The sequence below is a fragment of the Dasypus novemcinctus genome, chromosome 3 (assembly GCF_030445035.2).
Source record: "Dasypus novemcinctus isolate mDasNov1 chromosome 3, mDasNov1.1.hap2, whole genome shotgun sequence".
NCBI classification, from domain to species: Eukaryota; Metazoa; Chordata; class Mammalia; order Cingulata; family Dasypodidae; genus Dasypus; species Dasypus novemcinctus.
In genome coordinates this window covers 40636744-40663702 of record NC_080675.1, presented here as the reverse complement: position 1 = coordinate 40663702, position 26959 = coordinate 40636744, and the positions used below count along the sequence as shown (strand labels likewise).

The window sequence follows — 26959 nt, the reverse complement described above, 5'->3', positions numbered from 1 at the left end:
TGGGTGACCCCAGGTAGACCAGCTGGCCAGCCAACTCACAAGGTCCAATGAGATGGGGGCCTGCTTCTCAGCCCTCCCACCCTTGGCCAGGTGGTAGGAGAGGGTGCTCCCTTCCACAGACATAAGCCAAGCCCTGCCCCTCACTGTCCCACCCGGCCTCTCTCCTGCATTTACTGACCCCAGAGCATAGAAGCTCAGGCAGGAGAGCGAGTGTCATGGGTCAGGACAACTCCTCATCAAAGTGATGCAGGGCCAGGAGTCTGACCCCCTGGGTTTGCATCTTTGTTTCCTAACTGAGTCACCTCCCTTGACCCCCCAGTTTCTTCATCTGTAAAATGACTGTTATGATAATACTCGCAGGCTTGTCAAATGAGAGTACAAATGAGACAGTGCTTCTGAAACTGCTTTACAAAGTGTTAAATGTCATGAAAATATAAGGAACTGTTTCCTTACAGAAATGGGTGTGGCCCCACAGGGACCGCTACCTTGGAGGGTTTGGATGCTCTTCTGGGCACAGATCCAATGGCATCCTGGGTCCCTCTTCAAGGCAGGAGTCTGGGATGGGAAGGGGAACTCTGAATACTTCGTTTCCATCTCATCACTAGCTTAGTAATAGCTGCTATTTCTGGCATGTTAACACAGTGCCTCACACCATGCTATAATATTTTACACACATAATCTCATTTTCCTCTCCCATCATCCCAGTGTTTATTTTCACCATTTTACAGATGAGAAAACTAAAAGCACAGAGAGGTTGAATAACTTGCCCAAGGCCACACAGCTAGTAATTGGTAGCCTTGGGGTTCTTATCAGGTTGTCTCATTCCTAAACTGGTGCTCTTAGCCAGGATGCTGGACCACCTCTTTGTTTCCCATTATGACCTCTGCTCTGGGGGAGGAGGAAAAGGGGGCAGGGAACAAATGCTTAATGCTGCTGTCCCTGCTGGGCCTAGCTCCTCCTGGGAGAGGAGACTGAGGCCAGTGCAGGCAGGACAGGTGGCGGGGGCACAGTTCCAGAGCCCGGGGGGCACATCTGACCCCTCCCTCCACTCACGCCCCTGCTCCGTGCGCCACACCTTTGCTTGCACTCAGAGTCAGAAAGTCCTTCTTTACACACAGCCCAGCGGCCTCCTGCCCAGCCTAGCCCCGTTGCTCTTTCTTTTTTTGTTTGTTTTTTGTGTGTTTTTTCTTTTGTCCCAGTTGCTCTTCCTGTGCAATCTGAGGAGCTGGAGGATGACCATTTCCATCCTACTTATAATAACCTGTCTTAGACCTGACTCACAGCTCTACTTCACAGCGCCTCATCTTCTCTCCTTCCCCTGGTGAGGCGGGCTGCCCCTGGCTCACTTGGTGTCCCGAGCACCCTGTGGAGAGGCTGGCAAATGCCTCCCAGGCACGGTGGCCGCAGTTGCCCCCAGGGGTGACAGGGCTGGCTGGCGGGGCAGCCCTGGCCTGTTGGGGAGAGCCGGGGCCGGCGCTGGGTTGATCTTCCTCTACAGAGCGCAGTGCTTCCCTAATGCTCTGCGATGAGAAATGGGTCCGTAGGCAACAAGAAGCCGAGGGAGCAGACAACCACTTCCATTTTTTAACCCAAAGTGTGTGCTGTGAACCTGTGCTGAGTGCTCCACACAAATTACAGTATCTAATCCTTGCAATCCCCAGGCAAATACTTTAAAAACATATATATATACTTTTTACACACGAGAAAGCTGAGAATTAACAGAAGTTAAGAATCTTGCCATGATCAGATGGCCAAGCCTACAGAAGAGCCAGGATCAGACCCAGTTCTGTCTCACCCCACCCCTGGGTACTGGACTTCTCAGCACACCCCCTCGCTACCTTCCAAAGGCCAGGCATTAGGAATTGACTTCTCTCTACTCTCTCCATCCCTTAATGTCTAAACCAGATAGAAAGGGATTTCTTTATGGCTGCTCTGTAGACCTCAGCATTTTTCATTTAGACAGACTATTTCTTAAACAGCCTCTGCCTTTTTTCTCCCTGGACATTTAACAATACAAATGGACAAACCCAAGCCATTTGAATTAGACAGTGGTTTCTCCCGGCTAGCATTTACTGAGAACTTATTTTGTGTCAAGCTCTTTGTAATTATGAATTTTATGTAGTTCTCGTAACCATCTAGAGTTGGGTGGTGTCGTCGGGAAGCCGCACAGTCCGGGGTCAAGCCAGTCATTGCGTGCCAGACATATTATGTGTGCTCCATCTCGATGAGTCCCTGCAGTCACTTGATGACATTGGTACTACGCGCATCCCATTTTACAGCCAAGGAAACGGAGGCTCAGAGAGGTTAAGTAACTTGCCTAATGGCAAACAGGGAGCAAGGGAAGGAGCCAAGCCTCAAACTCTTATCAACACTCCAACTCCTAGTCACTGCACTATACTTTACACTAGAGACATTCAGGACTGGGTAAAAGAAATGGCCGTTCCTCTCAGGAGGAGTCAGGGGCACAGGAATTACAGTCCCTCCAGAGCTCAGCTTGGGCCATGCCAATACCAGGTCGCCCTGGACCCCTCTGCCTCCGCTGGTGCAAGGCCCGCGCCCTTCACCTGCATTTCAGGATTCTCTCCTGGCTGAGTGTGGCCCTCTCCATGCCCCTGGGGGACCCTGCCCTCCTCCACCTTGCAGAAAGCGGGCGCTGGGGACGGGAGCTGTTGGGAAGAAGTGACCTCCATCTGAGATGCGGGGACCCCTCTGGCACAAGTCATTTCACGCCCCTCCCAGCCCCCCCCTTTGGGGGAGAATCACAGAACACACCCGTCGCACTGAGCTCTCCACTTTGCGAACACCCCGTTCCCTCTCCCGTCTTCCCACGCCTCCCCCACTGTGCTCCAGCCTCTCAGACACTGGGGGTGTCCTCCCCTGTGGTTTGCCAAACGGGAGTAGCCAGCGGGAGGCTCATGGCTGTTAACTAGAACAGCAGGCTGGCTGCTTGGTTGCCGTGGCAACAGCTGTTGTAAGTAAGTGGTTCTTGTGGCAGAAGACAATTTAATAAACCAAATTTGGGAGCGCAGTGGGAAGATCTGGTAGAGGCTTTATTGGGTTTCTTCTGTGGCGCTGGAGTTGCAGACAGGGGGCGAGTGGGGACAGCTGGAGCCCGGGGGAGGCTGGGGGCTTTGCTTGCGCAGAGGTAGGCCCAGGGGTGAGAGAGCTGCATCCTGTGTCCTCAGAGATCCAGCTCAGGGACTCAGCCGTGCAGCACCCAAGGCCGAGCCTGTGCCCTTCTGCTCCTAGCTATGATGAGCTAGCCTCCATCAGACTAGCCTGCTTGCTGAAACCAGCCGGAAAAGCTGCATGGAGCGTGAAATTCATCTGGTTGAAGTCAAGACTGAGGTGCACAGGCCAGGTATCCATACCTAGGGCCAGATGGCAGTGCATTTAGTATCCCTGGGGAAACAAGTTACAATTTCTGTGTCTTTGCACCACAGGTGAAAAAAAAAAACCCATGGAGGGAGCTGTCTATGCTTGCTGTCCTGATTCTCTCCTTCCATTCTCTCTTTCTTTCCTTGTTTTTTTTAAAAGATTTATTTTATTTCTCTTCCTGCCCCCTGCCCCATGCCCTTTCACTGTATGTTCTTCTGTGTCTGCTTGCATTCTCAGTGGCACAGGGAATCTGTGTCTCTTTTTGTTGCATCATCTTGCTGCATCACCTCTCCATGTACGTGATGCCACTCCTGGGCAGGCTGCGCTTTTCGCATGGGGTGGCTCTCCTTGCGGGGCGCACTCCTTGCGCATATGGCACCCCTATGCAGGGGGCATCCCTGTGTGGCAGGGCACTCCTTGTGCATGGCAGCACTGTGCGTGGGCCAGCTCACCGCTTGGGTCAGGAGGCCCTGGGTTTGAACCCTGGACCTCCTATATGGTAGGCGGACGCTCTATCAGTTGAGCCACATCTGCCTCCCTCTCTCCTTCCATTCTTTCTTGAATCCACTCTGATCAAGATTTTGCTCCTCCTGCTCCTCTAAACCTGCTCTTGTCAAGGTCACGAATGGCCTCTGTGAGCCTAAATCCCCGAGTTAGTTTCCAGTCCTTGTCCCTCTTTGTATCTTCTGCTATGGACAGAGTTGTCACTTCCTCCCCTTGTCACACGCGGCTTCTGGCAGACCATGCTTGCTGGCTACCCACTCCCCTCTCTCTCCGCTGGGACTTCCTCTTCCCCCGACCTGAATTCAAGGCTTGATCCTCTTCATTCTGTCTTCACTCGCTCCCTAAGGGATCTCACCTAGAGTCTTAGGTTCCCAGGAAATAGACTGAGACAAAGATTTGCACCACGCCACACGTTAACTGGGGAGTGCACTTGGGATGAACATCTGGAAGGGGAAGGGGGGACTGAAAGGGGGGAGGGCTGAACTGTGATGCCGTGGGAGCAAAGTTTTCTGCCGACCTGTCTAGGGGCTCCAAGGCTAAGCTGGCTTCAGCCCCGAAGAGGAGGGGGATCTGGGAAGTGCCAGACACTGAGCTTTGAGAGCATTATGTCATCAAATGCTCATGATACCCTCACGGTAGAGATTTGTCATTGTCCCATTTTGCAGATACAGATGCTGAGGCTTGGTGAAATTGTACCACTTGCCTACGACAGGATGCTGGGGCTCACCTGGCTCTGGCTGCCTCCCAGAGAAGCATGTTGGATAAAACCCCTGGGCCAGGTCCCCAGGAGACCCTTCCAGGGCCCGTGGCTCTGCCACTTATTGCCCTCACGACTGGAGCCTGGTGTTCAGCCTGGATGAACTTTCACCCCACACTGCAGGGCTCTTCAGGCCTGTCCCCGGAGACTCTTACCTTTCAAGGAGAGGAAACCCATCCTCCAGAGCTCTGGGCAGAGCCTGAGGACCCCACAAAGCTGTAGGACTCTTTTATTGGTTTAAAGATACATAAGAAGTTTGCATCTACTTGCCTAACAAAAAGTAGTGTCGGGAAGCAGATTTGGCTCAACTGCTAGAGCATCCGCCTACCATATGGGAGGTCGGCAGTTCAAACCCGGGGCCTCCTGACCCATGTGGAGCTGGCCCATGCGCAGTGCTGATGCGCACAAGGAGTGCCCTGCCACACTGGGGTGTCCCCCGCGTAGGGGAGCCCCACGCACAGGGGGTGCACCTCAGAGGGAGAGCCGTCCCACACGAAAAGAGCACAGCCTGCCCAGGAGTGGCGCTGCACACACAGAGAGCTGATGCAGCGGGATGATGCAACAAGGAGAGACACAGATTCCCAGTGCTACTGACAAGAACCCAAGCAGACACAGAAGACACACACAGCAAATGAACACAGAGAACAAACAACGGGGGGGGGGGGGGGGGGGGGGGCGGGGTGGATAGGGTGTAGCGGAAAGGGGAGAGAAAAATTAAAAATTAAAAAAAAAAGGTAGTCTCCTCTCCCTCAAATCCTTGAGTGGAAGGAAGATGCACTGTGTATATCTCATGCCTTTGTGTGTCCCAGTGAAGCAGGCTAGTAAGATAGAATTAGTAGATGGATCTGGAACCTGGTAGAGTCCACATGGACATCAGTAAACCCCAAGATGGCTGCTGGAGGACCCCCACCCCCAAGACTTCTTCTGGGACTTCATCATTGGGTCCTCTCTAGGGGATTGATGGGTGGGGTCATCAATCAGAACAGCAACCAGCTGGAACCCCTCCCCTGCCATTAGCAAAGGGGTGGAATAATTAATAGTCTATAAAGCAGACCACGGGCCTGAGCGCGCTCTCGCCCTGCTCTCTTGCCTCTGGACCCGTTCCTGCCCTCTGTGCACCGCTCTCGCCATTTTCCCTCTGCCACATGGCCGCGCAAGTAAACCTGGGGATTTATAATCTGTAATGGGGAATTGTAGTCTGTAAGTCAGCCCTCTTTATCCCTTTTCAGTCCCTTCCTTTCTACCTGGGTCCCTGCTCTGTTATTTTCTCCCATTTTTCTTCCCTCCCTACCTGAATAAACTACTGGCCTAACTCACCTGATATACTCTTGAAATTCATTTCTCCAATATAGTCAAAGAACCTAAACAAAATCCGGTAACACCTTGATGGATCATCTCTTATCTTGGAGGCTCAGGGACCCTCGTTGGCAAAGCACAAATGTAACCCCTTTATCTAACGGATGTGGGGACGGAGACCCAGGGCAAGCCGCAGACTCCCTGTTCCCAAACCCAGGCCTGGAGCAGCCCCCCACCCTGAGCACCTCGATCCTTCTTTCCTCCCCCCCTTATCTTCAGGTTCTCTCTCACGCTCCCTTGGGCCCCTTGGGTTCCCGAGGAACCCCAGCTTCACCATGGGGCTGGCAGGCTCCAGGGAGGGGTCCTCAGGGCTTGGAAGTGGTGCCAGGGGGGCCTCCCCCAATTCCGTCCTTCCCCCTCCTAAGACACCAAGGCAGCATTTCAGAGCCTGACGGAGCTGCTGTCAGATGAAGCTGGAGTCCAAGCAGCCCCGAGGCCAGAGGAAGGGCTGAGGCCCAGAGAGCCAGGCCTTTCTTCCCCAGCCTGCCAGTGGCTGCTTTTAGCACGTGTGTGCCCAAACTTGAGGGAAGAAGGGGCTCATGTGGTGCTACCTGCTTCCCCACAAATAGTTCAGAAATTTGGGGAAAAAAGTGAATTCCAAACTAAGCAAATCTCTGATGGGGTGAATGTCTCTGTGCCTCCCTAAAGAGCTTTTATATTTAAAGAGTATGTGTGGGAAGCGGACTTGGCCCAGTGGTTAGGGCGTCCGTCTACCACATGGGAGGTCCACGGTTCAAACCCCAGGCCTCCTGACCCGTGTGGAGCTGGCCCATGCGCAGTGCTGATGTGCGCAAGGAGTGCCCTGCCACACAGGGGTGTCCCCTGCGTAGGGGAGCCCCACGTGCAAGGAGTGTGCTCCGTAAGGAGAGCCACCAGCATGAAAGAAAGTGCAGCCTGCCCAGGAATGGTGCCGCTCACACAGAGAGCTGACACAACAAGATGACGCAACAAAAAGAAACACAGATTCCCAGGTGCCGCTGATAAGGATAGAAGCAGTCACAGAAGAACACACAGCGAGTGGACACAGAGAGCAGACAACTGGGGGGGGAGGAGAGAAATAAATAAAAAGTAAATCTTAGGAAAAAATAAATAAGGAGTATGCGTGTGTGCCTTGCACACACAAGCAAAGCTGCCTGTACCCATAGGTATGCCCTGACACACTGAAGCATGCCCGTGTCTATACACAGGCACACAGGCACGTAGGAGTGTGCCCGCATGTTCACACAAGCAGGCCTGCACACACACAAGTCTGCCCTGATACACAAAAGCAGCCCACACGCACACAGAAAGGCACCTACGTGCTCACAAAGCCTGCAGACGCAGAACTAGACACACTGAGCAGTCAGGACAGGGCGAAGCCGTCCCCGCCCTTGCAGCTGCTGCGGCCGTGGCTGCCGGCGCTGCCGATGCTGCCGACGCTGCCAAGGCCGCCTCCAAGGAAGCAGAGGCAGCATTCTTTGATCTTCAGAAAACCGTGCTTGCTTTTGCCCACTCAGGGCCCCAGGGTGATGTTTGAAGCTCGCAAGAATAACTCTGAAGGTTGGTTTGGAGGATAGCCATTGAAGCAGCTGTAGAATTTTCCCAGGGTAAGCTGAGGACCTGGAGAAAGAGTGAGGTGGCATGGCTTTAGCTGGGACTGCCTGGGTTTCACTGACTTTTGAAGCTCTAGGGAGCAGCCCAAGGGCCCAGGGGAGGAGGATGAGGACCCGGTTCTTGGTGGGTGGCAAGAATGAGAGGTGGAGGAGAGACCCGGGTCGAGGATGGAATCCCTCCAGGTGAGGTCTTGGCACCTGCCAGGACAGAGCGGAGGGAGGTGTTTTCCAGGGGAAGAGGCCAAAGGCATTGGTTGGCCAGATAAAAGGGCTCAGTTTTAGGGCCATGGGCTGTTCCCCCAAATTTGATCCAGCCGGAAGGCTCAGGAAGAACTGGAGCATGGCAAATCCCCCAGCAAACTCTCCATTGGAACAAGAGCCGCGGGGGACCGAAGGTGGGATTGGGGATGGGGGAAGGCGAGTGTGGTGGGAAGAGTACCCAGCAGAGAAGTGGGGGGCTCTGACAGCCCCAGTTCTGCTACCTCCTTCCTGGCCTCAGACAAACCACCTCAATTCGCTGGACCTCCTCCTCCTGTCTTTGGTGCGTGCCACCTCGGGACCAGCACTTTCACCAGTTACTTCATTTAATCATGAGAGCCAGAGACCCAGTGGGTGGCGTCCCCATCTCACAGCAAGTGTCGAGTTAGAGGCGCGTGGGGGAAGAACTAAGAATTAAAGCCCATGTTCATTCTTTTTAAAAAATATATTAGATTTTTAAAAGTTACAAAAGGAAACACATGCCTGTTTAAGCAAGTCAAATGATGCAGGGCTAGCTAAAGAAAAAGTTAAAGCTCTCTTTTTCTCTTCCCTACCTTTACCCCTTCCAATCCCATCTCCCTGAAAGAACCATTAACAGCCTAACATGAAATTTTGTATCTTTTCCCAGTGATCATAGAAATATATATACACATACATAGCTAGCTTTCTCTCCCTTGCTCTCTTTACACAGAAAATGGAAACTTACTTTATAAATTACTCCTCAACTTGCTTTTTCCCCTTAAAATGTTGGGAACACTATGTTTAGATATAACTCCCCTCTGTAGAATGGCCCTACCACAATTTGTTTAACCATTCCCCGCTAATGGACATTCAGGGTATTTCAAGTCTTTGCTAATATACACAATGTTATAACAAATACCCTCATATATAGGCCTTTACATACGGATGCTTTTATTTCTGTTGGGTAAAGTCCCTAAAGTGTGATTTTTGGTCAAAAGTCTGTGTATTTTTAACTTAAACATACATTGTTAAATAATTTTCCCCAAAGGTGGTGGAAATTAATCCTTCTGCTAGCTGAGTTTCCCTGCAGCCTCGCCAGCAGTGGATGTTATGATCCTTTTCTAATTTTTGCTGATCTGATAGATGAAAGTGGTATTTTATTTCATTTTTCATTTCCCTATCAATTGTTTCATATGTTCATTGACAGTTTGCATTTCCTCTTTAATGAAATGTCCAGCTTCTCTGCCCATTTATTGTTTAGACTTTTGTTTTTTTCATATCAGTTTGGAGGCTTTTTGTATGTTTCAGTGATTAGATTTTCATCTGTCATATCTACTGCAAGTATTATTTCCTAGGATATTATTTGTCTTTTGAATTTGTTTATGATATTTCTGCCATAGGAAAATTAGTCATTTTTTAATAGTCAAGTATGTCTGCCTTTTCTTTAATGGCTTATGGGATTTCCTGTCCTCCTTCAGACGGCCTTCCTCGCCCAGGGAGAGACCGGGCGGAACACTCAGCTGGACAGCATCTGGGTGCTTGGGTCAGGGGTCAGGGCTGATGAGAAATAGGCTATAAACATGGACTGACCTTAAAAACTCCGTGCTCAGTGAAATGAGTCGGCGGCAACAAGACAAATATTGCATTATTCCACTTCTATGAAATATCTACAGTAAGCAAGTTCATAGAGATAGAAAGTAGAATAAATGTTATCAGGAGCTGGGAGCAGTGGGAATGGGAAGTTACTGCTTATGAGTAAAAGTTTCTGTGATGAAAAAGTTTTAGTTGTGAATGATGGTGATGATAGTACAACATTGTAAAAGTAATGCCACTGAATTGTATACTTAAAAATTAAAGGGCAAGTTTTATGTTACGTATATATGACCACAATAAACAGTTTTTTAAAAAGTTAATTAACCACCTACTGATTTAAACTTCAGCAAGAAAGAAAGGGTGAGGGGAGGGAGGAAGGGAGAGGTGGGAGACCCTTAAAAGCAGAAAGTCACTGTAGCAAACTTCACCCAAGATAAGTAAAAGTAAACTGTAAAGAACTAGGCACACTGTACATAAGTTCTTATTTTTGGTATCCAACCTTGTTTGCCACAGAGACAACCGTTTCGAGGAAGGAGGAAGGCTGTAGAGAGAAGAGTTTCAGAGGGTTTTATTTCTACTTAAATAAAAATTACATAAACATCAAACAAAAATTGAAAGGACAGAGACTCACCCATGATCTCCCCATCCTAACAAATCACAGTTTCAATTTTTTTGTGCACCTTTCTTGTCAAGGTCCATAATTCTACATAGCTGCAGTCACAGAGTGTATAAAATTTTTATCCTGTCCCTTTCCCCCATAATTTTGTAAGCACTTTTCTGTGTTGCTACAGAGCTTTCATAGTTAATATTGCTACTGCTGTTTTTTCTGGATTTCACTGGTAATAATTATTCATTAAAATAGATTAGAACTAGATAAACAAAAATGGAATCACAGTGCACAGATTGATATGTAGCCTGCTTTTTCTGGGCATTTTTTTTATTAGAGAAATTGTGAGTTTACAAAACAATCATGTTTACCATACAGGATTCCCACACACCAACCCACCACCAACACTCTGCGTTGTTGTGGAACATTTGTTACAAATGATGAAAGAACATCATAATACTACTGCTAACTATAGCCCATACCTTAAATTTGGTGTTTTTTTAAAAATCACAAGCCACTCTATTATTATGTATTAGTATTGTACATTTGTTAAAGCTCATGAGAGAACCTTCTCATATTTGTACTGTTAACCACAGTCCATCACCCACCACGGGGTTTACTGTGTTATATGGTTCCATGCATTGCACAATCCATTCAAAGTATAGCTCAGTGGCTCTCATTTTCAGCAGAGTTGTGCTGTCATCATCTTGGTTCATTTTAGAATGTTTTCATTACTCCAAAAGGAAAAATCTCACAGCCCCTTATATCCCCCAATTGTTAACCCTTGGCATTGATATAGTACCTTTTTTGCCATTGCTACAAAAACATTACAGAATTACTGTTAACCATAGTCCGTAAGTTATATAAGTTGTGGTTTTCCCATATGTCACCATAATCTTAACACCTTGTAATAGAAGAACATTCTTGTATTTTTATTATTAACCACAATCCTCATCCACCAGTAATCACTATGTTCTACAGTCCCTACATTATCCTCTAGCTTTCCTTCAATTGACAATTGACTTTTACTTCCCTAGACTACCCCCCTTCAGCCACAATCACATTTATAAATCAGCAGTGTTAATTATACTCACTGTATTAGTCAGCCAAAGGGGTGCTGATGCAAAATACCAGAAATTGGTTAATTTTAATAAAGGGCATTTATTTGGGATAGGAGCTTACAGTTACCAGGCCATAAAGTATAAGTTCCTTCCCTCACCAAAGTCTATTCTCACATGTTGGAACAATATGGTTGCCGACATCTGCGTGGGTTCAGCCTTCCTGGGTTCCTCTGGGCTCAGCTCCTCTGTTTTCTCCACAGGGTCAGCTGTGGTCTTTGAGGCTCTCTAGGCTTTGCCTCTCTCCACCAGGTCAGCTGTACACTATCAGGTGAATGGCTCTGTCTCTCTCCCTAGGGCTGCAGCTTAAGAATAGCATCAAACTCCAACATTAAGAACCCCCATCTCTGTCCTTTGCATTCCAAGTCCCTACCCACCAAGGGGCAGGTATGCAACACCCTACTGACACAAGAATCCAATATAATCTCATAGCCCAGAGGAAAAGACCAGTTTACAAACATAATCCAATATTTCTTTTTGGAATTCATCAATAATATCAAACTGCTACATTCACTATAATGTGTTACATCAACTCTATTGCCACACATTTATAATCAGCCTTGTTAAAAATTCTATATACATTCAGTATCAGCCTCTGTAACCTGCTTTTATTCACTTAGCTGTATATGTTAAAAATATATTTTGACATCATTTTTACTAATTGCAGTGTATCCTAAGAAAGGGAGGTACCTTTGAACTAATTCCCTATTGTTGGATATTTAGGGGTTTCTTTTCTACAATATTTTGCTGTTCTAAGTGAGATCCATTTTTATTCATTTCCTTAGGGCAAATTTCTGAATTGAATCATATGTACATATATGTGTTTTTCACATTCTTGATACATGTTGCTAAATTTACCTCCAGAAGGCTTATACCAATTTATATTCCTGCTAGCAATGTATAAGAGAGCACTTATATCTCCACAGCCTCTAACAACTTATAATAGTGTAAATGGTTGGAAAATATTCTATTCAGTTGATAGAACATAATTTACATCTTTTCCCTGCTGATGACAGATTGTTTTCAAAGTTTCATTCTTACGAACAATACGTTTGTGAACATCTTTGTGCTAATTATTTCTCTCTAACTTGAGACATGATTACAATAGGAGCCTACTGAGAGAGCATATTTCCACATATCTCTCCCTCTTTCCAAAATTTAAGTTAAAATCTCCTGGGTATATGGAAGATTTGGGGCTCTATTGGCATCCTGCCAAAGCTGGAGAAAGGTAATGGACAGAATAAATCAGAAAAGGTCACGTGCCAAAGCATATAACTCCAGAAATATACTGCCAGACTGCTTTCCAAAAGGGTACTAATTTAATAACCACTCTGGTCACTTAAAAACAACTTAATGTAATATTCAAAGATATTAGGCAAGGAAGAAAAGCACTATCTACCATTAACCCACAATAATGTCATTCCCGGCAGAGGACTCTTCAGCTGCAATGAAAGCGCACATTTCTGACCTTCCCAGACACGGCTAGCACGCCCATCTGCCTAGCTCAAGCCCTTGGCAGAAACCACCAGGGGAGTTACTTAGCAGGCTGACCCTTTCCTGTGGCTTCCCCATTCTAGAGATCCCTGAGGCCCCTGTGGGAACAAGCACCATTTCGATGGCACTTAATCTGAGCTGCTGACCACTCCTCCAGCTGCCCCGAAACCCATGTCTCTGATGTGCAACATAAAACATCTTCATGTGACAAACATCTCCTGAACACATACCGAATGTCATACCGTAATAGGTCACCTCAAAGAAACTTTCAACTCTTTGCAGCCTTATCCAGAGAGCTGGTCCTCACTGCTTGAATATTTGCTCTATGACCTGCAATAAATATTTATTGCAGATGAATGGAGGCTGCTCCAGATCATTTGATGTTCAAATTGGAAGAGGCCGCAGAGATCATCTGGCTCAGCCTCCTCCTTTTATAGAGTCATTCAGTGAGGGCCTCCCCTGGACCAGACGCTGTTGATTTTATTTAACTGGCTTGACACCCTTGGGCAGAAGTATCACTGCCTCCTTTTGAAGCTATGGAAACTGAAGCGCTAGGAGGTTAACTCCCCTGCCCCTTCTGGGCTTGCCTGTGGACTTGACTGGCAGCTCAGTTCAGTTGTCCTTGGCCTGCCCACCGCCTCTTTCACCTCTTTGACTAAGTTAAGCACTCAACACCAGGTACTTTAGGAAAGGTTAGAAAAAGGGGGGGGGGGGGGGGAAAGGAAGGGAGAGGAAGGAAAGAAGGAAAGGAGGGAGGGAAGAAAGCCTAAAACAGACAAAAGGGAAAAGGAAATAATGTCGAACGCCATCAGTCGCCCATGTGCCACGTCTCTTCCGGGAGTTCTTTGGTCTGAGCCTGCGGTGCCAGCAGGGTTAATGGCCTCTGCCCAGGGCTTAGCTGCCCGCCTCCCCTCTAGGTTTGAAACTGTTAGGCCTGTGCTTTGGGGAGAAATCAGGAGAAGTCTTGTTGAGTCAGAAAGCATCCCCTGAATTCACCTGCAACAGACCCTCCCCACAGGGGCTCATCCCCCAGGTACTGCTCCCATCTTTCCCCTTCCTTCCCCTCCACTGCTCCCCTGCCCCGCACCTGTCCCTCAGGACTGAGCTGCTCCTGCCTGGTCCCTCTGCCCCCAGAGGGACAGCAGAGGAGGGGTTTTTACTCTTCATTGATTTATTTATCCCAGAGATTCATTCTGAGGAGGAGGAGAACGACAATAATTAGTTCAACTCCTTTATCTAAGGAAGAGAAGAATTAAGGTTCATCTATTATTTTAGAATTGTACTGTAAAAGTAAAAGTGCTTATTTATGAAAAAATCAGACTTGCATAAAGGAAAAGGTAAAACTCTTTGGTCTTCCAGCTGACTCCCGTGCCATTGCATTTTTCCAGATATTTCTGTGCATTTACATATGCATGTATTTATGAACCATTTTTATACAAAATGAATCCCATTATATATACATAAATTATTCCTCCTAACACTTGTTTAGAATTCAACAGTAAGAGTATACAAAAATTTATTTAATCAGTCCTCTAATGATGGACATTCATTTCCAGTCTTTTTTATTACAAATAATGTACTTAATATACTCATACATTTTACACACTCATATGAGTTTAGTTGTAGGGGTTAATACCTAAAAATATAAGGTGATCATATTATCTGTCATCTAAATCAGGACAAATGCTAATCTAGAGGGGCCTGCCCAGAGAACAGGTGTGTACCAGGTGTCTGGTTACCTAAAAATGGAACTTTCACTGAGTAAAAAAAAGGTAACATTTAAAATGCTGTTGTTGTCAAATAGCCTTCCATCACAGTTTAACCAATTTATATTCCTATTTCTTCAAACTCTCAAAATACTGAGCCTTATATTAATACTTATTCTTGGGCTTTGCCAACCAGTAAGAAATTGTATCTTTAATTTGCATTTAATAATTATTGGGGTTGAACATATTTTCATGTATTGGCCATGTGTAGTTGTTTTCTCTAAGAACTGCTTGTTCATATCCTTTATGTCTGCATTTCTATTGAATTGGTCCTTTTCTTATTGATTTGTAAGAGTTCTTTATATATTAGTCTTTTGTCATATACTTGGCTAATATATTTATCCCAGTGTGATATTTGTATTTTGACTTTGTGGTGTTTTTTGCCTTGTAAAAAGGCATTCCACATTGTTTAGTCAGTTTTCCTAACATCATTTACTGACTAGCATATCTCTTCCTTCTACTCCACCACTCGCTGATTTGAAATATAAGCTGTATCTTATGCCAACTTCCCATATGTACTTAGGTCTATTTCTGACCTCTCTCTTTTCTTCTATTGATCCCTTTAGCCTATGCCATTAGTATTCTGCTATATAAAGTCCATAGTCTTATGTCTTAATATCTGGTAAGTCTATTTCCCCATCTTTAATCTTTTTCAGATTTTCTGCGATCATTCTCTCATGTTTAAACTCTTCCATCTGAACTTAGAATCATATTGAGAGATTCCTCCCAACACAATTGCTATTTGATCAAGATTGCTTTGAATTTGTGGATTAAGTCAGGGAGAATTTATATCTTTACATCATTAAATCTTTTTCTTTTTTTTTTAAATTTCTCTCCCTTTCCCCGCCTCTCCCCGCCAGTTGTCTGCTCTCTGTGTCCATTCGCTGTGTGCTCTTCTGTGACGGCTTCTATTCTTATCAGTGGCACGGGGAATCTGTGTTTCTTTTTGGTTGCATCACCTTGCTGTGTCAGCTCTCCGTGTGTGTGGCACCATTCCTGGGCAGGTTGCATTTTCTTTCGTGCTGGGCTGTTCTCCTTACGGGGCTCACTCCTTGTTCATGGGGCTCCCCTACACGGGCGGCACCCCTGCGTGGCAGGGCACTCCTTGCGCGCATCAGCACTGTGCATGGGCCAGCTCCACACGGGTCAAGGAGGCCCGGGGTTTGAACCGCGGACCTCCCATGTGGTAGGCAGATGCTCTATCCACTGGGCCAAGTCCACTTCCCAATTAAATCTTTTTCAAGAATAAGATATGTCTTTCCTTTAAGGTTCAATGGCTGTAAAGAAAAACATGAGTGAGCATACATAGTAAGTAGTTTATTTAGATTACATTACATGATGCAGTCTGTGTGTTGATGCTCATTAACAATGTATGGCTTGGAGAGCAGGTATAGCTCTGTGGTTGAGCGCCTTCTTCCCAAGTACAAGGTCCCAGGTTCAATCCTCGGTACCTACACACACACAATGTGTGGCTCAGTGAAACAAGCAAAAGTGCAATGGAAGTGGAGTGTAATGCCACATTTCCATCGATTCCTGCACATGCATCTGTGACAGTGCCTCCGGTGATTGTGTCTCTGAGTATTATTGAATAAAACTATGCTAAAGCATGTTCCAGATGGAGTAATCAAGGAAGGTCTAGTTGTTAAAAACAGAAAAAGGAAAGAAAAAAATGTATTATCCATTGTACTAATTTTCTAAGGCTGCCACAAAACTGGGTGGCTTAAAATGACAGGAATTTATTGTCTCACAGTTCTAGCATTTAGAAGTTCAAAATCAAGGTGTTGGCAGGGCCCTGCTCCCCCTGAAACCTATAGGCAAGGATCTTTCCCTGCCTCCTGTAGCTTGTGGTGTTTGCTGACAATCCTTGGCTTGTAGATGCATCATTCTGTCTCTGCCTCCATCTTCATGTGACCTTTTCCCCTGCGGGTCTCTGTCCCTGTGTTTCCTCTCCCCTTCTTATAAGGAAACCAGTCCTATTGGACTCCACACCACTCCACACCACTCCAGTATGACTGCATTTTTAATGAGGTACTGGAGATTGAACCTGGGACCTCTTACACAGGAAGCAGGCACTCAAACCACTGAGCTACACCCGTTCCCCCAACCTCATTTTAATTTGCCTAATTGTAACACTATCTCCAAATAAGATCACTGTATTAGTCAGCTAAAGGCATGCTGATGCAAAATACCAGAAATCTGTTGGCTTTTATAAAGGGCAGGCCATAAAGCATAAGTTACTTCCCTCACCAAAGTTTATTGCCATGTGTTAGAACAAGATGACTGCTGACATCTGCCAGGGTTCAGGCTTCCTGGGTTCCTTTCTTCTGGGGGCTCACCTCTCTCCAGGCTCAGCTGCTCTGTTATCTCCACAAGGCCAGCTGTAGACTATTAGGCAAATGGCTTGTTTCTTTTCCCAGGGCCTTCTCTCTTTCCTCATGACCAAGTTCCTCTGTGTGCTTACTTCCCAGGGCTCCAGCTCAAGACTCCAACCTCTCTTCTCTGCGGTGCAGTTTCTCTATGAGTCCCTGCCCCTTGGGACTCAGTGTCCTACTCACATGGTCCAATCAAAGCCTTAATCATTATTTAATATAGTAAAAGTAAAACCTCTGAATCCAATACACTCTAACATGCCCAGAAAAACAAACCAGTTTACAAACATAATCCAATATCTATTTTTGGAATTCATACATTAACGCCAAGCTGCTACAATCACATTTACAGGTCCCAGGGGCTAGGATGCCAGTTTATCTTTTGGGGGACACACAATTCCACGCTTAATAGTTCCAAAAGGTGTTATCAATTGAGACGACTAGCCTGTGATCGGGACCTTGCTGAGTTCTAAGGGGTTGAATTTGATCGTGGCCCAGCTGGTCCTGGCCTCGGGGAGGCCATCACCACCCTTGCGGTGGTCACGGTGTTTGTGTTCTGTGTGTACCATGGCCCATTAGGGCTTTCCTTTTTTGGTTATATCTGACAGGCCCCAATTCAATAGATTCTGAATGTGAGACACCTGATGTGCAGTATAACATGCCGACTTTGACGTGTTAACACTTGGGTGGCCAGAGCAGGATGCAGTGGTGACCTGCACCGAGTGTTGCCCCATGGGTTGCCCCGTGGGTGTCTGCTGGGGCATGTTGAGGTCTGAGATTGCCTCCGGTCCCCTCTCAGCAGTTCTTTCTGCTCACCTCCTTTCCCTCTGCTGCAGAGCATTTGGGGGATTGCTATGACTGAGCAGGCAAGAACCTGAGCAGGTATCGGCCTTGCTGTCCCTTTGGCAGGAGCGTAGCTGAAGGTCATCAGGACCCTGAGGACGCCCCTGGCTGGGAAGACTGAGGAGGACCTGGGCTGAGCCAGGGGAATCTGGCTCTGTGCTGTTGTGGCCGGAGTAACACAAACTCTTGTACTTTTCCTTTCTTCCATGTTCTTTTGAGCCAGAAGCAGAGAAGTGTTTCCAAGCTCATGTACAGGCCAAGAGATGACAGCATTAGACAAGCCCCATCTGAGCCATGAGCTGACGCTGTGATCCCCCAGCCAGGGAGGCAGGCAGCCTCCCAGCCTGCACTTGTCAGGGCCTGCTTGTGCGCCAGGCACCAGAGGCCAGCCGGCTTTGTGCTGGAGCTGTCGGAACTGGAGGGGGGCACCAAGCGTAGCTGGGCCCAGGAGGAGTCTGAAGGTGCACAGAGAGAGCTTTGTGCTCAGGCTGTGTTGCCAGACAGCCTCCATCCCGGTCCCAACCCAGCTGTTCAGCTGCCGTCTGACCTTCGCCATGTCACCTTACCTCTCTGGGCCCTGGTTTCCACTGCAGTAAAGTGAGGGTAAGAAGAGCGCCTAATTCGCAGGGCTATTTGGAGAGAGCAGTGAGCACCAGCCAAACGCCCAGTGCATGGTAGGCCCTCCAAGGGCGGTGGGTACTCATCTGTTCATTCCTGTACAGGAGGCCTCCGCCTCCCCCATCTCCTGGGCGGCAGAGCTGGGGCCGGGAGGGGAAGGCGGAGTTCTGGTACTGCTTCGCAGACCTAGGAATGCCTGACTCAAACTGGGTAAACTGATAAGCAGGCGAGAACTGAGCTGTCACAGCACACATCCCTGCCTGCCGCGGCTCATCCCCAGATGGCCAGGGGTAGGAGAGCTGGGGAGCCTGACTGGACCTGGGCCTCCCTAGGCCGGAGCAGAGACAGGAACAGTGGGCCTAATGCCTTGCCCTGGCCTTGAGCTAGCGGCCCTGGTTGGCTCAGAGCCCCTCTTTCTGGATGGGACCACTAGGACGCCCTGTGGCATTCACTGGTCTTAAAGCTGTGCGGTCACAGCACCCCCTGGAGAAGTCATATCAGACATGGTGGGAAATGTAACCCCGGCCCCAGTGGGCTCCCCCAGGCTGTGCTTGTGTTCCTTAACATGTAACTGAATCGCGAAGCCTCCCAGGCCTGTGGAGTGGAAGTGTTGCAAAGTGGTGGGTTTCCATAGTAACCCTGGCCAGAGGCCCTTGGCTCTGCGGATGGTAAAGCTCCAGGTCCGTACAAATAGAGGCCAGGAGGAAACAGGGGTGAGGGGAGATGGTTTCTAAGGCCCTTCCTAATTCTAAGGTCCTATGATTTCAGCAGCCCATGACTAGCAGTTTCTCACTATTCTGTGTTGGTGTAAAGCAGTGGTTCCCACGTTGGAACCAACTGGAGAGCTCTAAGAACTCCTGATGCCTTTATCCCACCTCCAGAGACTGATTTTATAAGCCTGGGGGAAAGTCTGGGTATCAGAGTTTTTTAAATCTCCCCAGGTGATTCTACTGTGTGACCAGGGTTGAGAACCACTGGCAAAAAGGCAAGCGAGGTAATAACTAACAAAATAAAAAGTAAAAAAAATTTAAAAATTAAAGAACAAAAAAATGACCAAAAAACACACATAAATAATAATAAATAATAATAATAGTTATCATTTATATGTCAGGCAATGTGCTAAGCCCATTGTAGACAGTATCTCATTTAATTCTCACAACAGTCTTCATTTTCCAGGTGAAGAAACATGCTTAGAAAGGTTAAGTGACTTCCCAAGGCCACAGATCAATAAGAACTGGCATTCTACCCTGGGCTGTCAGATTTCAAAGCCCAGGCTGGTAACCACTGTAATGACAGCTTCTGAGACAATGTCAGGTGGATTCTGGGGACAAGGCTGGAGCGGGCCCCTCAGGGGCCTTGATACCCTAAGTGAGTTTCCCCTGTCCCCAACCTGAGGCTTCCGGCCCTCTGCTGCCCCCAGCATCGCGTCTTTTCCCGTTGGACAAGAGCACTGGCAGGCAAGTGAGGCGGGCTCCATCCTGAGGCAGAACCCAGCAGGTCGCAGGGAGGCCCTGTGGGAGCCGCCTTTCCATTTGGAAGAGGCGGAACCTGAGACCTGGTGCTCAGGGATGTTGAGTCATGTGCTTAGTTTTCCAGCTCTTGCAGTGATTGGCAGCCTTTCAACTTGGGCCACAGCATTGGATGAGATTTTGCTCCCAGGGGAGTGGGGAGAGGTTGGGAATCACAGTTTGTTCCCCAGGTGTTTTTGGTTTATCACTGACTCAGAAAAGAAAAGTCAGGAGCCATCCATAAAATAAGACCACAGCCTTTTATTTGCCGTTTCATTGAAATTTAGTGGAAGGCAAACCCAGCAGGTACCTGTTTTACTGGCAGTAAAAGGAAATTGGGCAGCAGTTATTTAAATGGAGTTTGAATTGTTTAAATCTACAATGTAGGGGCATGTGTATGTTTTGAAAGAAAGTTTACAAGGCGTGGAGATTTGGGTTGAAGTGTTTTTGACAGAAATGACATGGAAAATATTTTCCTTTCTTATTTTAAAACTTCCGCTATTGCTGTTCGTTTCCTAAATTTAGCAGTCCAAGAAGCAATAAGCAAAGCTAACTGGAAAAAAAGCTGAAGCAAGTCAGACAAGTTTCAAAGTTTAATCAAAGTGATGGGCTGAAAATAAAGCCCTTTAAGATGAGAAGTAATCCTTTTCATTTTATAGAACAAAGTCATTATTTCAGCTTAAACAAGTTCAGATGGGATTGATCTTATTGGACATGGAGGTGCCAGATTTGGCGCTTGCTTCTAGGACAGAGACTGGGAGGCAGGCGGCTGCCAAGAGCTCTCTGCAGGAGGTGCAAGGGCTGTGGGAGGCTCACGGGGCTGTGCCACTCACCATCTCCCAACCCTCCTTCTTCACCATGGACACTCAGGGGCTTAAGCCATGGTCTAGACGAAATCCTGCCCCACCCCAAAAATAAGATAGGGGGAAAAAATCGCTGAGCACATCCCTGCCTGCTGGGGAAGGCTAAGAGCACCTCCCCAGCTCTGGGTTCAAGCCCTCGGGCCAAAGCCAGAGACCAGCCTCAAAGCCTGATATCTTGGAATGGATGGCTGCCACCTCTGTTATTTCATTACCTTTGAAATAGGAATGGATGGCTGCCACCATTGTTATTTCAGTGGCTTGTGTGTTGGTTTTCATTTTTTATTTTTGGGAAATGGTTTTCTATTCTTTGAAAGGACTAGCATCTCTGAACTTTCAGTTATTAGAGAAGGACACCCAACACAAGCTAGTTAAAGAAAAAAAGAAGACAATAATTTTTAAAATAAATAAATAAATAAAAAGAAAGAAAGATGAAAGAGGAAGGAAAGAAGGAAGGAGGGAGGAAGGGAGGGAGACTAGATAGACGGATAGATGGATAGATAGATAGTTACATGATGGATATGCGTAGATAAGAAACAAAAGAGAGAGGGGAAGGAAGGTAGGATGGGAGGGGGGGAGAGGGAGGGACCCAAGGTGAATTTGGATTAGATGTGACTGGCTCCAGGGACCCAAACAATATTGTTAGAGCTCTTTCCCTCTTTCATTTTCTTGGCTCTGATAGTTTCTTCTTGGCTTCATTCTTCAGACAAGATTTCTCCATGTGGTAAGCAAGAGGGCTCTCGCCTCCCAAGTTTATCAGTGCTGATAAAAAGAGCTCGTCTTAGAGAAGAGTTTCAGGGAAGGTTCTGAGTGGCTCTTATTGAGTCAAATGACCATTCCTGAACTAATCACTATGTCTACAGGTGCAGTAGTAAGATTGACCCGGCCTGGGTCTTGGGGTGTTGGCAGGGCAGGGAGACAGTGACCGACAGCCCTTCAGAGCATCCTGCCAGGAATGGGGAAGAAGGTCCCTAAGGCAGGAAAAACTACCCCATCACCTCCTTGGTCCCTGTCAGTTTCAGGCTTGTCTTTGGCTAAGTGTGTGTGTACGGGGGGCAGGGTTTAGAAATAGAGGGATGCTTGAGGTCATGATCACTCATCACTCTTGTATTCCTTAACCACTGATTTTGAGCGCCTATCATCACCCAGGCCTGTTCTCAGCTTTGGGATCCAGCATTAAACAAATGCTGATAGTCCCTGCCCTGCCCATGTGAAGCTTATATTCTTATGGGGAAAACAGACAAAAAAGATTAAAAAGATAAGTAAAATACATGAGACTATCAGGTGATGATAAGTGCTATAAAGAAAAATAAAACAGGGCAGGGGCTAGGGAATATGGCAGGGGAGAGGGGTGTAGTTTTATGTAGGGCAGCCAGAGAAGACTCACAGAGGAGGGAGGTCAGAGCAAAGCCGGGCAGGAGGTGAGGGAGGGGGCTGTGCAGGATCTGGGAGAAGAACCTTCCAGGCAGGAGGCAGAGGAAGCAAGAGCCCTGATGGGGAGGTGCCTGGAGGTCCAAGGAATAGCAAGGAGGCCAGTGTGATGGGAAGAAAGGAGAAGCTAAGTTCAGGGAGGTGATGGGGTGGGGCTCATGGAGGACCTGTGGCCGCTGTGAGCATGAGCGTAGGCATCTTGTACTGTGAGGGAGAGAGAAAACCAAGGAAGGCCATGTGATGTCTCAGAGGCTCCCTTGGTTTGCTGTTGTTTTATCCCTAATTGATCAGGGACAAATATTTAGGTTTTCATTCATACATTCGTTCGTTCAGCCAACATCTGGTGAGTGCCTGTTCTGTGTCAGGTACTGAGAGCACAAAGATGAGGAGCCCACCATCAAGTGGAAAAGAAAGGGAAATAAAGCACACATTTCATTGCAGTGCAATATGTGCTCTAGCCTGACACCCCAGAAGCCGAAAGTGCCCTCTCCCCTTCTGGAAAAGGTGGCAACCCCAAGTCCCATCCAACTGGCCATGCATGGCTCCAAGCCCAAGATCTCAGGTGGCTAGGCTGCTCCAGATATAGCTCCTCAGGTTCCTGCAGCCTAAGAAAGCATTTACCCCCACCGATATGCCTTGTAAGCAATGTTGTGGGTAAACAGGAAGGCGGAAACACAGTTCCCCTTCAGAAGAGGGCAGAAGGGAAATGGTGTTCACTGGTCACCAGTCCACTGTGCAAGAGTGGCCAGGACTCTGTCCCAGATAGGGGTTGGGGTGGGGTAGGGCTCCAGGGTTGGTCCACCCCAGCTACCCTATCTATTCTTTCAGGTTAGGGGAGGGGCTTCTTCTCCATGGTCCACCATGGCCATGCTGGCATGGATAGGGGAGGAAAAGGACTAGATTTCTAGATTCCTTTTCTGGGGGCCACATTGCCTTTTTTTTTTCCCTTCTAATTTCCGTATTCTAAGCCTCTTGCACAGTGCCTGGCATATAGTAGATTGTCAGTAAATGTTTGTTGCTCTAACAAGCGATATGCCCAATTGATGGCATTTGATGCACAGAACAGAGATCTTAATTGGGTGTGTATTGACCATGGGGGAGGGCATGTATGGCTTGGAGGACTGGGAGGATGGAAATGCCTTTCTCCACAACAGGGAACACAGGAGAAGCAACGGTTTGGTGGGAATATGAGGAATTAGGTTTGAGGTGTTTAGTTAGAGGTACCCATGTGTAGTAGTTTGATATGGTTTATGAATTACAAAAATAGATATTGGATTATATTTGTAATCTGGTCTGTACTTGGGTGTGGTTAAGTTATGATTAGGGCTTTGAATGGGCCACGTCATTAGGGTGTTGAGTCCCCACCCCTTGGTGGGTAGGGACTCACAGATAAAAGACATGGCAAAGGACAGAGTTGAGAGGTTTTTGATGTTAGAGTTTGATGCTGAAGCCTTAAGCTGGAGCCCCAGGAAGTAAGCACACAGAGGAAAGAGAAGCAAGCTCCAGGAAGAGAGGAATCCTGAGCCCAGAGAGGAGCAAGACCCTGGAAGGGAGGAACCCGGGAAGCCTGAACCCTCACAGACGTCGGCGGCCATCTTGCTCCAACATGTGAAAATAGACTTTGGTGAGGGAATTAACTTATGCTTTATGGCCTGGTATCTGTAAGTTCCTACCCCAAATAAATGCCCTTTATAAAAACCAACTGATTTCTGATATTTTGCATCAGCACCCCTTTGGCTGCCTAATACACCATGGAACATTCAAAGGTCCGGATCTTGTCTCAAGATCAAAGAAGAGGGCTAAAGGGAAAAGGAGAGTTTGAGAGCTGGAAGAAGAGTGTGGCCTGGGCATGTGAACTGGGGTTTAGATATCAGAGGTAGAACAGCTCTGGGTGGTGACTGGGGTGAGGCCAAGGAGGGCTAAAGAGGAAGGAAATCCCTGGACCTGTGGAGGTCATGGAATTACCATGAATCTTATCTCACCCTACCTCAGTGCCCCCTCTTGCTAACTCGGGGCCAACTGATGTTTCAACTCCAAACCCCAGGGACTGCTGAGCCAACGTGAAAGAAGAGCTAAGGCCTCTGGGAGGACAGGGGGCCTGGTGTTTCCATGGTGCCCTTCTTCACAAGTTATCTCCCAGTGACTGGTCTAACCCCAGACTTTGGTACCATGTTGGAGGTGGAGTAAACCACTTGTAGACAATGGGTCTATGGGAGGGAGCAGCTGACTTCTCCTGACAGCATCTTTGAGGATGTCTAACTCAGTTTTGAGGTCTCAGGAGAGCTTTGGCCTGAGCAGACACTCTTCCGAAACATTTTCTGTGGGCCTGAGGAAATTTCAAATGAGGTGCAGCAAAGTGGCAGTCTGGGGACAGGGGAACAATTGATGAATAGCCAGGGGATCCTTGGAACTCTCCCCAATGCCTTGTACATGGTTGGCTCTCAGTAAATGTTTATTGGGTGGTGGGGTGAGTATGGGATGAGTGCTCAGAGGTTTCCCAAAACCCACAGAGTGGCTGTAAGTCCTAAATAAATAAACGGTTATGGCCCACAGTTGACTTGTAGGATAATTAAGAGGCATACTCTCCCTTTGGGAGCTTCAAAAATTCATCCCTCTGCAGTTTTTCTCTTGTTTTAGCTCTGTAGCCATTAACTGGCTGCTTTCCATTTCTCTGCCTTGACACCCCCAACTGGAAGGAGGGTGGGGGCAGAGTTATCACTCAGAGTTACTGGGTGGGAAGAACACAGAGTAGCTCTCTCATTCTTACTTGCAAGGCTAAACAGCTTGGGGTTTTCTAGAAATCCAGGGTTCGAGCCAGAACATTTTCCATCTCCCTCCCACCCTCCTTCCTTCTCTCCTTCCGTCTTTACTGAAATGGATTTCAAGTCCATGGGGGTGAGGTAGGCGGGGCAGAGGGGCTTTGCCACATCTGTGCAGTCCCTGGCAGAAATTCAGATTACAAAGCAGCAGCCACAGCTGTTGTCACCATCCTAAGCATAAACACTGTGAGCATCTGCCTCTAGCATGGGGTCAGGCCCAGTGGACTCAAGGAAATCTCCCTCACTGGCTCCGGCCTCAGGGCGCTTCTGACTGGCTCCTAGGACATGACGTAAGCCTGCAACAGTACCCACTCTGCAGATAAGGAGATAAGAACCCCTGGGGCCTTCTGTGTCCCTGTCCAGTGAGGTTGGGAGCTAGGCTCTCAGGGGAGCGGTGCAGGCTCTGGGCTGCTGGTGGATGTTCCCCACCTCACCCAGCACAGTCTCTTCTCCTGCAAGTCCAGCTGCCTTCCTGGGACTATCCCTCTTAGCAACCAGGCCTGTGATGGAGGCCCCACTCAAGGGCTCTGTGAATGGGCCCCTTCCTGCTCTCTTCCTGCTCCAGAATGAGGCTGTTGACCAAATGAGTAGGTTGGAGTTGGATGCACTCAGTTTCATGGCACTCTTAGAAACATCCGGCCGGTGGTTTGGTTCAAGTAATGAGGTGTCAGGGTCCCTCCATTCATCCCCTCATCTCAGATGCATCCTCCCCAGTGTCTCTGATGGGGGGCTCTGAGGTTAGCGTGTGGCCAATGAGGAGCGGGGCTGGGCCCTGGCATCTGTCATCCACTACTCCCCAGCACTTACCCCAGTTGACCCAGGGTGTCTGACATGGAGCTATTTCAGCAGCAAGCAGTGGTCCCTGAGAAATGCTTCATTGTCTGTGCATTTGGGTTCTGGCAGCTCTGGCATTAGCCTGTGTGGGCCTGCTTGGCCTCATGGGTAGTTCTGTCTTCAGCAGCTTGTCCAAGCCCTGGGTGTTTTACTAATCAAGCATCTCCTACGCACCTAGTCCAGTGTCAGGCCCAAGTTCATCTCTAGGAGACTGTCTATCTGCAGGTCGCTTGTCAGTCTCCAGCCTGATTTGGGGTTCCCTCATGACAGCTCATCTTGGGGAGGCCTAGTGCACAACATCTGGCAATGAGCATTGGTCAAGACTTTAGGCTTTACCAGCCAGCCCCTGAATCCAGGCCCTGAGACTTACTAGCTCTGACCTTGGGCACTAATTTTTTGGCCTTTTCGAACCTCGGTTTCCTCACCTGTGCAGCGGAGGAAATAATGCTTTCACAGAGTTGGGGGGAGGTACAAGTGAGGCGGAGCAGTCGGCTCACTCCCGGCATGTAGCCAGTGCTCACCAGGCGGTCCTGCTGCGGCCCCCTCTCATGCTGACCTTGGTCTCAGGTGACAGGAACGCCCTCCAGGGGCTTCGATGAGAAGGCGTACCTGGCGGCCAAGCAGCTGAAGGCCGGAGAGGACCCCTACAGGCAGCATGCCTTCAACCAGCTGGAGAGCGACAAGCTGAGCCCAGACCGGCCCATCCGGGACACCCGCCACTACAGGTATGGCCTCCGTTGTGCCCGTGGAGAAAGACCGGTGTTCTTTCAGGCATGTGTATTTAAGAAGTGAGGAAGAGTTCCTCTGACTCCGTCTGGTTATCCAGGCATTCATGCCCTCATCCTCAGTTGTTTTTCCTGACTCCTCTAGATTTCTTTGACCTCCTAAGGACCTGTCCAGGACCTCCCAGCCAGGCCAACCTCTATCTGTCATCCCAGCAAGAGTGATGATCCTGCCAGGGTGGGGGGTGGCAGGGAGCAGGGGGCTGCAGGGGCTGAGCCCAGAGCACCTGGTGCCCTGCCGGTGGTGCCTGAGGTGATGAGAGGCCACCAGCCCCAACCAGTGCAAACAGTGGAGTGCTGTGCACCACCCCTCCGTTGGCATCCCTTTCCTTCCCCCTAGCCCACCCGGCTTCCCATTCCTTAGCTCCTCCCAGGAATGCTTCCCAGTCTTGCTCTTAGTTATCCCAATGTGGTGAGGTAGGAGAGATCCTAGACGAGTATCCCAAAAGCCATCCCCTCTCATCGCAGCCCCGTGGGAGCATCCTTGGTTCAGGACCTTGCCGTGTCCTGA

General features: G+C 48.2%; 1 protein-coding gene across 4 annotated transcripts in view; it reads left to right on the top strand.

Annotated features, from left to right (window-relative positions):
• Positions 1-26959, top strand: part of LOC101442922 (polypeptide N-acetylgalactosaminyltransferase 16) — a 149744-nt gene that overhangs the window by 91977 nt on the left and 30808 nt on the right. For all 4 annotated transcript variants that reach the window (XM_071213844.1, XM_058293221.1, XM_058293220.1 and 1 more), the window contains one exon: positions 26234-26391. In XM_071213844.1, coding sequence (XP_071069945.1) covers positions 26234-26391 — 158 coding nt within the window. The remainder of the gene's footprint in view (positions 1-26233; positions 26392-26959) is intronic.